At 35.2% G+C, this 13,436-nt stretch overlaps 3 protein-coding genes across 3 annotated transcripts; 1 reads left to right on the top strand and 2 right to left on the bottom strand.

Annotated features, from left to right (window-relative positions):
- Window positions 1-2,465: 2,465 nt before the first annotated feature.
- On the top strand, window positions 2,466-3,238 carry LOC142170211 (uncharacterized). The gene is made up of 2 exons (XM_075232059.1): window positions 2,466-2,591; window positions 2,795-3,238. Exons 1-2 carry the CDS (start codon window positions 2,466-2,468, stop codon window positions 3,236-3,238), a joined length of 570 nt encoding a protein of 189 aa, XP_075088160.1.
- Window positions 3,239-5,981: 2,743 nt separating this feature from the next.
- LOC142170210 (uncharacterized) lies at window positions 5,982-6,794 on the bottom strand. The gene is made up of 6 exons (XM_075232058.1): window positions 6,718-6,794; window positions 6,530-6,635; window positions 6,360-6,440; window positions 6,163-6,243; window positions 6,052-6,107; window positions 5,982-6,002 (listed from the first exon to the last, which is right to left on the bottom strand). Exons 1-6 carry the CDS (start codon window positions 6,757-6,759, stop codon window positions 5,982-5,984), a joined length of 387 nt encoding a protein of 128 aa, XP_075088159.1. The 5' UTR covers window positions 6,760-6,794.
- A 4,293-nt stretch (window positions 6,795-11,087) lies between these two features.
- LOC107763049 (protein WHAT'S THIS FACTOR 1 homolog, chloroplastic-like) lies at window positions 11,088-12,918 on the bottom strand. The gene has a single exon (XM_016581466.2). The coding sequence runs from the start codon at window positions 12,677-12,679 to the stop codon at window positions 11,468-11,470; it is 1,212 nt and encodes a 403-aa protein (XP_016436952.1). The 5' UTR covers window positions 12,680-12,918; the 3' UTR covers window positions 11,088-11,467.
- Between the last annotated feature and the right edge of the window lie 518 nt (window positions 12,919-13,436).

Here is a 13,436-nt window from a genome sequence, read left to right as displayed (position 1 = left end):
CATGTAGTCCACACTTTTACTACAAATTATATACCAATCCAAAAATAGGTAGATTTTGCCATTAAAAAAGCCCTAAAATGAAGGCACCAGATCTGATGTGATTATGTCAAGGATTTTATTCGAATTTTGAAACTGAAGGAGATATCTCTTCCTGATGAAGGCACCAGATCTGATGAAGGCACCAGTTGCGTAATTCTCTCCTTCCTCAACAGAAAAAGATCTCTGTTGATATCAGCTACAACAAAAAACGCAATCAAATTGTACAATTACTGAAGAGAGACTATATCTATTCTTCGTCTCAAATTGTACAAAATTGCTCTTCATCGATATCAGTACTCAAATTGTAGAAACTATATCTGTTCTTCGTCTTTTTTCCTATCAACTACACGAAATCATGTCAAAAATCCCAATAATGCTGAAATCGAATGGTAATTGGGATAACTATGGCAGATTTAGAGATTTTGAAGTTGATGCCATTGTGGTAGATGATAATGCAAGCTACGGAATTCTCAGTTCTACAATTGCAGAACAATTATCGATTGATACATCGGATAAAATTATAGAAATCAAATACATTGTGAACGAGAATTGTCCTCCAATGGAGATTAGGAATGATATGGGGGTTCGTGTGTACATGGAAACCAAAAAGGAGAATAAAAACTTAGGTTCGTATCCTTTATGTATAAGCGTAAGAGATTTCAATATGGAATTGGCAATCAACAATGAAAGCACCAGTGCAGGTATATTTGATTCGACATTGCAGAGAGTTATGGTGTTACTATGTTATCTACAATATTACTACAATTACCTAAAATTAAACTACAAAGCTCACATAGTACTGAAAAGGATAAAGAAATGTTGCTTTCAAAATTATCTACATAGAAACTACATTTATGAATTTATTGCTGGATCCCTAAACTTACTTGAATTTCCATCCTCACCAGCTATAGAGGAATATCAAAGTGAAATAATAACTGAATCTACGCAAACATATATTGAAGAAGGACAAGTTTATCAGGACAAGCAAACAGTAGCTGCTGCAATGAAGAATTATTCAGTGATGCACAAGTTCCAGTTCAGAGTAAAAAGATCTAGTCATAGAAGATATGTAGTTATTTGTGGATAATATATCAGCAAAATCAGTGTATGATTGAAGATAGGTGGGTTTTATAAATTGTAGTTAAATTGTAGTCAATTTGTAGTTAATTGTAGTTTTTTCATAAATTTGTGTAAATATTGTATTTCTTTTGTAGCTACTGGCTTATATGTGTTGCTGAAAGCTGTAAATGGCATTTCAAGGCAATGTCAATTAATGATTCGGCAATGTTCAAGATAAGAAGTTTCAGCCGTCAACACACATGCTGCCTAATGGATGAAACATTCATACATCGCAAACGTACTGCAGCAGTACTTGGTAGCATGGTCGTTCCAAAGTATTGTGATCCTAAGACTGTTTACACACCAAAGGACATACAAACTGACATGTTATCCGAACATGGACTGAACCTAAGCTACATGCAAGCATGAAGAGCAAAGGAAAAAGCTTTACAGTTTTTGAGAGGGAATCCGTGTGACTCCTACAACAAATTACCCAAATATTTTTATATTCTTGAGAATAATTATCCTTGTTCTATTGTTAAATTGAAGAAGGCAGCAGATGATTGCTTCTTATACGCATTTGTTGCTCTTTGTACATCAATAAATGGTTGGCAACATTGTAGGCCGGTAGTAGTGGTTGATGGGACATTCTTAAAGTCAGCCTACAGGGGGATTATGCTGACAGCAAGCACCATGGATGCAGCAGGTAAATAATGGAATAATTTTGTACTTATTTTGTAGACAGTCTTTAAAATGCAGTTAAATTGTAGTTATGTTGTAGTTATTTTGTAGTTATATAAAAGAATGTAGTTAACATGTCTATATTTCTCAATATATATTGTAGTTGTTATTTAATCATATTTTATGTCTTAAAAATGTAGGTACTATTTTTCCCTTGGCATATGCTGTGGTTGATTCTGAAAACGACGCGTCTTGGAAGTGGTTCTTTGAGCAATTCAAGGAGGCATATGGTGAAAGACCTTCAATGTGTGTTGTTTCAGATAGGCATGAGAGTATACTGAAGGCAACATCAGTTGTCTATCCAGGATTGGCACACTACTCTTGCATGTGGCATATATGGACAAATATAAGGTCAAAATTCAAGAAGGGACATCTACAATTACATGAATTGTACTTTGCTACAGCACGGTCATACACTCTGGATGAATTTAATGAAAGGATGTTGAAGATTGAAGAGGTAGACCTGCGTGTAAAGTCTTACCTATATGATATTGGCTATCATAGATGGTCAAGAGTACATGCAACGGTGAATAGAACTTTTACTATGACGTCAAACATTGCCGAGTCGTTGAATGCTATAACAAAAGAATGCAAGAGAGCTTCCAATATTTGATCTATTTGAGTATATGAGGACTCTTCTTGAACGTTGGACAAAAGAAAAGTTATCGAAGGCAAAGGGTACTTTCACATACCTTGGTCACAAATACAACAAAGAATTGGAAGACAACAGTACATTATCTCAGAAACTAAGGGTAAGATATTTTTTTTGGTACAGTAGAATCAAAAAAGTACTAGCTGCAGTGTTTCCAGACTGTAGTTAAACTGTAGTCAAATTGTCGGTAATAATAGTTTGTAGATGAGCTGTAATATATTTGTTGCTGATTTGTAGGTAAATTATTGATAATCCATTTTAATGATTGATGTATTATTATTTCTGTTTGATCTTCAATTGTAGGTGAGGGCTTCAACAGATCATATACATACTGTGTTAGATGGTGTGAAGCGGTACATTGTGTGTCTAGAAAACAAGAAATGTAGCTGTGGACAATTCCAACTTGATGAACTTCCATGTGCGCATGCTTTGGCAGCATTAAGGCATAGGAATGAAACATACGAAAACTATTGCTCTCCGTATTACACAAGGAAGAGCCTTCTGCTTACCTATGAAATGCCAGTAAATCCTCTTCCTGATGAAGGCAAATGGGATGTGCCACAACATATTTTGGATGAGGTAGTAAAGCCACCAGCGGGAGATAAAAGGCAGCCAAGGAGACCTCACAAGGAAAGATATAAAACATTTGATGAAATAAAGTCAAAGAAATACAAGGTGTCATGTGGCAATTGTGGAGGTGAAGGGCATAACAAAAGAACTTGCAAGAATGCGCCGAAAAAGAAATGAATATCATGTAGTTAAAATAGTTATTCAAAATAAATGTTAGTGAGCTCAAATTATCGGATTTTCTTGTGTAATTGTTTAAGTTTTTGAAGATGAATAAGAAGTATAAACATCAATTTGTGTATCTGCACTATTTATGTTTTTATGTATTCTGTCAAGCATCTAAAGTTGTCTTTTTTTTATAGAATAGTTAAACTTTAATATTTACTGTATACAAAAAAACTGATATTAATAAAGAATGCATTCAACGTAAATTGTATCCAGATTGTAGTGAATATGTAGTTTAACTGTGTTAGAACTGTAGTCCTGTTATTCATATGTAGAGGAGTTGTAGTTAAAATGTAGTTTGACGTAGTTTAAATGTAGATAAATTGAATTTTTTTGATAAACCTTGTTGATAAAAGATGGCTAAATTATTTATATGATTCCTGTATTTATTTTATCTTTATGTTGTGTAACAAATGGCAGTTATATACAGATATTACTTGGCACTTGAAGGTATTTATAAAAATAACTTGAAGATTAAAGTCAAATTGTAAGACAAAGCTGTTGCTGTAAAAATGTAATCAGAGTACTCGAGTATAATGTAATCAACAAAAAGTGTTGTAGAAAACCAAAACGACATATTTCCTACATTGTTTTCCAATTCAACTACCAAATTTCACAGACCAAACTAGGAACACAATAGTCTATTTTTCTTTCGTTGCACTCTAGTCCTCTCGTTTTTTGCCGGAGCACCCTTCCTCCTTGCTAGCCTGCCAGTAACCTCACTCTCACTGATTGACCCATCTTCTTGCTTCTTTGTTGCATAGTCCCACAGTAGAGCTCCATAGCGTCTACGGTGTTGGTCAATATCAGAAAGATCTTCCTTTGGAATTGCCAAATCTCCAAGGCTAACATACTCCGCAAATGCAGCCACAAATACACCACAATCGCTGCATAAGATGAGAATTTTTCATTATATAACAAATGATTAAAATAAAAAAATTAAACATATAGAAAGGGAGATTATTTTTTTACACTGAGCCTTCCTTTTGTTGTGGAATCTCAGAAACCATCCATTGTATGTCGAGAGGGTCCGTAACTGGTTTCTCGATGTATGCCTTTGTGCTCTTGAAGTTAATGTCTTTACGTTTACCATAGAAACCAGTGCATGACAAATACAGAGGGATAATGATTGAAAACTTGTCAACCAATGTCTCAACTGTTTTATGACGGTTTGCTCTCACCATGGAATCATAAACATAAAGTTGTATGTCCTTTATGTCAAAAACTAGCAACAACCAATGAAAGTTCTCTACAAGGTTCACAGGTATGAGCACATAGTCAACAAGATCCCAGGCAACATTAGCAAGAATTCTGTACCCAAGAATATATTCTCCAACATCATCCTCGGGTTTAACAACCGAATACCTTTGTTCCGGTGGAGAACTTATGAACTTGTCATAGATTCTTTCAATCTTTGTCTTGAACAAGCAATCCGTAGTTGTGAACCTAGTATTATTGTTGGGGCCATATTTGCCTCTTTTTCGCAGATAATACATAATAACATCAATGTGCTGCCAAAATAGAATAAACATATACAATAAGGTACGGTGTAACCACACTTGTCTACAAGACAGCTACAGATTAACTACAATTTGAATTTATTAAAAACTCTAACAGATTGCTGCAAATTAGCTACACTATAACTACAGAAATATAACAGTTAGTCCAAGTACCTCACAAAATGTAATTTAATTGTAGTTTGTATGAACCATAGTGAACAAGTACTATATGTACAATTGACCCATCAGACTACAAAACAACTACACATTAACTATATTTATGCACTGTCTACATTTATTCACTATACAGAGGAACAAATGAAACATACCACCTAACTTAAGGTCCCAATAATCAGCAAGTTCAACCTACAGTTAATATTAATAGGCACAATCACAAGCTCTACAATATTACTACAAGGTAACTACAATTGTGGTACACAGAGATTCCAAGTCAGTCAAAAGTACCAAAATTCCAGTTTGTACATACAATCATCATCACATATGATACATAAGGTCCATAAAAAGCAAAATTTCACAGCTGAGACATAAATATAGTAACATATATATGTTGTCTACAATATTACTACAATTACACATCATAGCTGAAAAATAAACTACAATTACACTACACAGCTGAAGACAAAACAGATATTGTGAATGATTATGTTCTTTATACTTACTGTGTTATTGATGACTTGTCCGGGGTGAGCAAGGTCATAAAATCAGTCCTTCTTATCAATCTTTTCACAACCAAAATCCAACCAAGGCTTGATTTGGTTATCCTTCTTGGAAAAGTAATATTTCCTCCTGTAATAACAAAAAAATATCAAATACAAAAAATTGACAAAACGAATTACAATTTTAAAGTATAAAAATGGTGAACAGACAGTGTAAAATGAAGCATTCATACCTCCTAGATACTTTATCACTACGAATGTATAACCAGTTGGTGAACCTTTCTGTCAATTCAGGATCTACATTTTCACCTATGACACTTGTGAAGGGGTGCTTGAGGTAAAAAAATTTAGGTCCAACAGATGTGCTGCCTCCAGAACTATACAAAGATGTGAAAGGTGATCGTGCATGTTTTCCCGGTTGCCTGGTTCTACCGGGATGAACAGGGGTTGATTCATCTGGTATGGGCTCGCCATACATGACCAACTGTGATAAGTTTTCTGGCAGCTCAAAGTCATCCAATGTCAAACCTTTGTTTTCAATGCCTTCAGGAACAACATTTTTATCAATGCCTTCAGGAACAACTTCAGTCACAGTCACACCGTGAATTGGCGACTGTGAAACTTCACCTTCTGTAGATAAGTGTAGATCTATGTAGATATGAACAGTATTATGGAGTTATAGAGAATATAGAGAATATATTACCTGCTTGTTGTGCCTCAGCTACTTCATCAATTGCTGGTTCTTCCTCAATATTTCCTTGTAGATGTTCTGCTGAAACTTCAGCTTGAATGAATAATTGGAAATGAGAATTGTAGATATATGTAGGAATATGTAGTTAAGGTGTAAATTATTAAAATTTTGCATAAAAACCTTATTGTAATGAAGAAATGGTTCTGTACCTGCTTTATATGCCTCAGCTGCTTCTTGGAAGTCAGGATATAAGTCAACATGTGGTTGAAAATGTTCTGGAGAAATTGTAGCTGCAACACACAGTAAAAAAAATGATTAGTATAATTAAATAATGTTGTCTTGAAATTTGTAGATATGTATGTAGGAATTTTGTAGATACCTGTATTGCTTGTGCTTCCATGCAGTTGATCACCAGCATTGAACTGGAATTGCTGGTTGTTCTCTCCTTGATGTTGGTAATTATTTTTTGTTGAACTACCAGCAAACTACAATTTTGGGGAATATTTGAGACTACTTTATTCATATGTCTTAATTAGTCTTAGTACAAAATTATATGTAAATTCTTACCTTTGACTCGTCCAAATCAAACCTCTTGTTTATCACATTCATAACACCCTTCAAAGATTGATCTATGAACTCTCGAAGGCTTGAGAGTTCCTAAAAAACAGCCTTCCTATAGGCATCTAACTTTCCATCAACCTAAAAATTAAATATATAATTAGTTGGTAATCTTATTCTAACTGCTACAGTTACACTACAATTCAACAAACTATAATTGTTATAGATTTATACCACAAATTAACTACAATGTATAACATACTATAATTGTTATGTAATGAAGTCAAAATGTAGCAAATTATGTCAATATATTGTAGTTATTCATAATACCTGCACAATCCCCTTTTTCAACTTCATGAGCTTGCTACTGACAGATTCAATGTCCTCTTGACAATCTGTATATTTGGGTTCAAATGATGGAGAAGCAGCAGTTGGAACATGTGATGGTTGAGCACCATGTTCATCTTCATATTGAATCTTGTCTGGCAGATTAAGCACTCCAAGCTCTTCTCCAGATTCAATCATGTTTGTGAACTGAATGATGAAAATAACAGTTAATTCAAGTGATAAAAAAAAATGTAGATTCAATGTAGTTATTATGAATGTAATTGTAGCATCATACAAAAGTGGAAAAAATACCTTGATCCACTCAGGCTTGATCATCTTCTCTTCAATTGCAGTTAACCAAATCTGCCCCTTTGTAGCTGACCATCTTAAAATGCGAGGTATAGATTCAGAACATCTCGTAGCAAGCTCGGTGCTGACGGACGAGCAATACTCATATAGCCACACTTTCAAGGCTAATGAGCATCCCCGTATCAGATAAGAATGTACATGGGGATTAAGACGATGTCGGACAGATTCAATAACCTGCTTGAAGGATTTGATACCCCATGGGTATGACTCAAAATTACCAGACTCTATTAGAAAGAACATAAACTTGTCTATGAAAGTCACATGGTCTTTATCAGAAGGACAAACAAAAAATTCCAACATATAAAGAATGCACAACTTCACCGCATCCACATCGTTTGCCCATGCTTTATTAGTCACTACATTTTTCAAATGCCATTTCTCAACCCTTTCTTTGTTCGGAAAATATGTATTCATTAAAGGGCTAACATAGGTGGAAGTGTAACCATAGTCTGAAAACTTATTCACACAATTAAGACCAGTTATCAACCCAAATTCTCTCAAGGAAAAATTCAATTTTTCACCCTTAAATAGTACTGAAAAATATGAGTCAGTAGTCTTTGTCAATTCATACTTCATCAGAAGATGAAGTGATTGGTTTTGCATACAGATTGTGGGGAGACCTAATAAGTAACCAAAACAAGTTTTTCTGAAAACCCTTAAAGCATTCAGAGAGAGTAAAGCTTGTATCTGGCTAGGTATGCTAGGATCACACAAACTGTGGAATCTAAGCACACCATAATCAACATTTTGTTGTGCAAAGTAAGGTCCATTCTGTAGAAAATATAAAATTAATGAACATTAGTAGTTTGCATAAAAAGGAAGCAGTAATCTACATATAACTACATGACAAATACAAAATATAACTAGAAGAAGAATAGCCTACCCACACCTATAACTACAAAACAATAACAGAAGAACAATGCACGTGTAAACATTATCTACAGGATGTAACAGTTACTTCAAGTATCTCACATAAATGTAGATTAACTGTAGTTAGAATGAAGTTAAATATATGAGCTATACAGGCTACAATAAAAAATATCATATCTACAATTTAACCATCAGACTACACATCAACTACAAACTAACTACATTTATACACTGTCTAAGAGTCACAGTTCCAATTAAACTACAAAATTGAGACAAAGAATCTACAAAATTAGGACAACACCACATTTTACCAAAATACACTTGAACAATCAAAGAAGAACAATGCACGTGTAAACATTATCTACAGAATGTAACAGTTACTTCAAGTAACTCACAAAATGTAGATTAATTGTATTTAAAATGAAGTTAAATGTAGCAGCAATACAGTTTGCAATGAAAAATAACATCTCTACAATTTAACGATCAGACTACAAATCAACTACAAACTAACTACAGTTATACACTGTCTAATAATCACAGTTCCATTAAACCTACAAAATTGCGACAAATAATCTACAAAATTAGGACAATACCACATTTGGCCAAAAAACACTTGAACACTAAATTAACACTTGAACAACAGATTTTTACAACCAAAATCAAACTACAAAACAGTGAGGAAACATAAATAGTGTTTACCTTTATTGAAATTTTTTCCTTAACCAATTTTGGTACTTTTTTTGAGGGTTACTTCTTCTTTGGTTTTGATGAAGAAGGAGAGACCTTGTGTTTTTTCACAGATGGAACTTTGGGAGAATCATCTACAAAATCTTCATCTACACTCAACTCTTTCCCCTTGCGTTTGAGTTGATTCTCGACTAGTTTATCAACTCCACCAACATCAACATCGTGCAAATGCTTGCTTCTCATTTCCGCACGAATTTGTCTAGGAGATGAAATACCAGTAGTTTGTTCACTTGCATGCGTCGATTGTGGGTTTTTGGGTGGTGATTTTGGTGTTAAAACACCCAAATCAAAGGTTGGAATATCAGCTAATATAGCTTTTGATGATTTTTTTGGGGAGTGTTGGTTTTTTTCATGATTTAGGAGTTGAAGACAAAGATGGAAGTGAATTCAAATCGTGGGGGATACAACTGAAGGTAATTAAGTGGAGAAGAAAGTGATGGTAATTGTGGGTGAGAAGAGATTGTACGAGAATGGAGGAAAAACTGAAGGTAAATCGTGGGGGGTGTGGGGGGGGGGGTGGGAGGAGAGAGAGGCGGGTAAACCAAATAACGTGAAAATACAGTCCTAAAATCACGCCTACAATAAATGAAGGAATAATTATACCCTTAATTTGAATTATGGCATATAAAAGGTAATTTGGTATGCTTAAATGTAATTAACACAATCCTTAAACAATGAAGGTAATAAGGTTTGATATATGGTATAGATAGGTAAAAATCCCATTTCTTAATATGTGTAAAAACAGCCAAAAAAAACGCATTGGACCAGAGGGAGTAGTAAATTTGAGGCTTAGCAACCTAATAGACAGCATTAGTTGAATTTCCTGATGATACGTCAAATTCTCAAGGCTTCTTTTGAGCCACACAAGTATGATTCTTTGTAGTCTTATATTTCCAACGTTTTAGTTGACTGAATGTTTCAACTATAAACACTAAACATGAGGCATATTAGCTTGGAAAGTTGAACAAATTTCTGACTAAATGACAATCCATGATTGAATAGTGCCAAGAGCATCAAGAAACTGATAATTCATGCTTTATATAATCTTCCACACCTATTGGATACTTAGGATAAAAACAGAATATAGGTAATATTCTCAAGTAGCCAAGCCATTCACGGCGCGTATTCTGTCCCTGTTGGCTATCCTTTTCCATTGAAAGACCAACAAGTAACAGACAAATTGAACAGTTGACAGCTAAATCAAAACAGAAGCTTTCAAAATGCAAACCTTCATCTTTAGCAAGCAGCCAAGCCATTCACGTTGGCTATCCTTTTCCATTGAAAGAACAACGGGTAACACACGAATTCAACAATTACTACCCATTCATTTTGACAGATAAATGAGCAGAACCTTTCGCCATCTTTAGTAAGCCTATGCTCTGGCTTCACCTTTTCTAATCACTAGTCTGTGGTAGATTGTCATCAAAGGTTGAGCGTAATTAAGAATGATTTTTTTGGGGTAAGGTAATTTTATATAGTAGTACCAAGAAAGTAATGAAAAAGTACAATAGGAGGATAACAAGTTCCTCATTACAGCTTTAGTCACAGAGAATTAAAAAATGCAACATCTTCTAGCACTATCTTTACGCCACAAGTATAAATTCTGCAAACATCTATTCTTTACAAAAGAAATGTGTTGTTTCTTTACTTCAAACATCTCTTATCCTCTCCAACCAAACAGTCCACATGATGCATCATGGGATAGTCTTCCAAATCTGCTGCAGTCTTCTTCTGTACTTGCCAGCATTGAAGCAAGGACGATTCTATTCTCTCGTGTATTTCTCATCGAGTTATGTATTTCATACGAGTTCAATGAACATTATATCATAATTTACTCATGTCTTCACAATATATTTTTTTAAATGTTCTTCACAAAATATGCATATTATATCAGCTCTAACCACCATCCTATGTTATCCAATTAACCAACTGAAAGTAGAGGAAGTAAATGAAGATATCACAATTGAATTTAATTACAGATAAACAGTGGGAAAATGGACTGAACAAGATTGTAACTTTCATGCGGATAGAGAGATCAGAAAGAGAATTTACTCATGGAGTCATGGTTAAACCAAACTAACCTCAGTCATCCAAATTTCTCAAATAATAGTAGAATACTGAATATTACCTTAGACAATGAAATGCCATAGCTTTTTACAATGTTTTTCTTTTTATGATAAGTAAGTTTTCCACATTGTTAGCGCAATAGTGTTCTACATTGTGAATATGGACATGATTACAGCTGAAAGACCATAGGCAGCAGGAAAAATTGTAAATAAATGTTCGAAACAACTCCGATACCTCTAGTATAATGTTGTTTTGATGTATAATCTGGTGCATTATTCTACCACAAGTTGGAAGTTTTTCGGTATTCTTGGTGCAAATTCTGCTCAATGAAGCTCTGTCATCACAACAAGTTACACAAGAACATAGCTAAAGAAACATTTCATGTCTCATTGACAAGACTGGTTGGCTCCAACACTTTCATGCCAGCATATCCATACAGTTTCTCATTGAACAGCACCTGAGGATCCTTATTTAGCAAAACCCCATCTTCCCCATACCCATCCTTTAGAAAGACACACCAATTCATTTCCGTACCAGCCAAGTAAAACGTCCGCGGCTGTTTCAAGAGCATCTGATAAGTATGCTTTGTAAGACAAAACTCATCCTTGAACTCCACAAGATTATGTATATAGGCTCTCTTCTCCAACGTCAAGCTCAAGAACTCATGAATCAATCCAACCCTAAACTTCTCAGCCTCCACAGTCCACAAATCCAACTTGCTTCCATTAGAATAAGGCGAAACCAAAGGCAACGTATACAACAAGTTCAACTTCCTCTCATCGCCTTCATCCAAATCCAATGCCTTGCCATGTTTAATTGGAAACTTAAACGCCCTCTTCACCTTATCCTCGTCAACCATATACTCCTTCTCCAACGCGCTCACCGCCAATGTAGGATCCCAATTCACAAGCTCAACTACCCTTCTCCCATCTTCCTCAACAAAAACCTTAAAATAATCCTCGTACTTCCCTATCCTATCCCTAAGATCTTCAGGTATACCAAATAAAAGCCTATTATGATAAATTTTACTCAAGGGAATCCTCTTGTCTTTCGACATCATTAACAATTTCCTAACAACATTAACTCTATCATTTTCCATTTGATTCATTACACAAGATTCTTCTTCCAACAATTGTTCCATAAAATCAGTGAAACCAAACCACATCTTACCATCAGTATGTCGATAAATTTCGAAGATTGAAGGGTGGCGTTGGAGGGAACGGACAATCTTGCGGCCACGTGGGAACCCCAGCTGCTGGTGAAGTTTTCCAGCATCGTCAAGGCGAAGGACATGATGGGGTTGTTTGGACAGGAATTCTTTGGTTTTAGTGAGGAATCTGAAATGGGTATCGCGTACGAGGATGTTTTCGAAGTAGGGGATGATGTTTGGTTGAGTTTGGACCAGTTTGGTACGTGGGAAGTCCTTTTTCTTGCGTTTCTTTCGGAATTTTTTGGGGATTTTAGTGACGAGGAAAGAGGTGGAAAGTTGTCTGAATTGAGAGAAAGTGGAGTTTGGGGAAGTTGAGGTTTTGGAAATGGAAGAAATGGCGGTGGTGGTAGATTTGGTCCAAAGGAGACGCCAAATTGACATTTGTGTATTCTTTAGTTTCTGATGTTGGAGTGAAGGGTTTAAGGAACGACAGACAAGGGTTTAGAATTTTGGATTCAATTTGCAGGAAAAACCAGAGAGGGGAAGGGGGAAAGGGAAGGGGAAAAAAAAGCAACGACAAAGAGATTCATTAGAAATTAGAAAATAAAAGAAATTTTCCGACCTGACGGATTCGAACCAGAGACCTAAGGATTGCTATGGAAGCACGCTGCAGTCCTCCACTCTACCAACTGAGCTAAAATCGGTTTAACATTTGAACTTGATATTGACTTAAAGATAATCTATGAGATTTATAATCAAGAAATGTCCCGGGCCTGTGGCACATCATTAAACTTGGTGGATAATGCGCTCACCCCTCTATCTTTCTCCACTTAATACCAAACTTTTGTCTACAGCAAGATTCAAACTTGTGACTTGCGTTTAACTCACACATCATGTGTTACGCTCTTACCACTAGACTATGCCATGAAGAATGAAGATCTGACCAACTTTCTGGATCATTGCCCTTCCATGTCATACTTAGTTGCAATAATATTTCGTAAAAGGGCTATTCCTGCCCATGTACTATTATATATTAGTTATTTGTACCTCCCGTTATACTATTGAACCCTTTCTATCCCTGTCATTAGTGTTATAAATAAGATTACCCTCTCATTAATGGACCCAGCCGAAACGGACACGTGGCTCAATATTAATACACCCAATTTTTTTTAATTATCGTTTGGTTACCCATTTTTAC

The sequence above is a fragment of the Nicotiana tabacum genome, chromosome 16 (genome assembly GCF_000715075.1).
Source record: "Nicotiana tabacum cultivar K326 chromosome 16, ASM71507v2, whole genome shotgun sequence".
Lineage (NCBI taxonomy): Eukaryota > Viridiplantae > Streptophyta > Magnoliopsida > Solanales > Solanaceae > Nicotiana > Nicotiana tabacum.
This window is presented reverse-complemented; position numbering and strand designations above follow the sequence as displayed.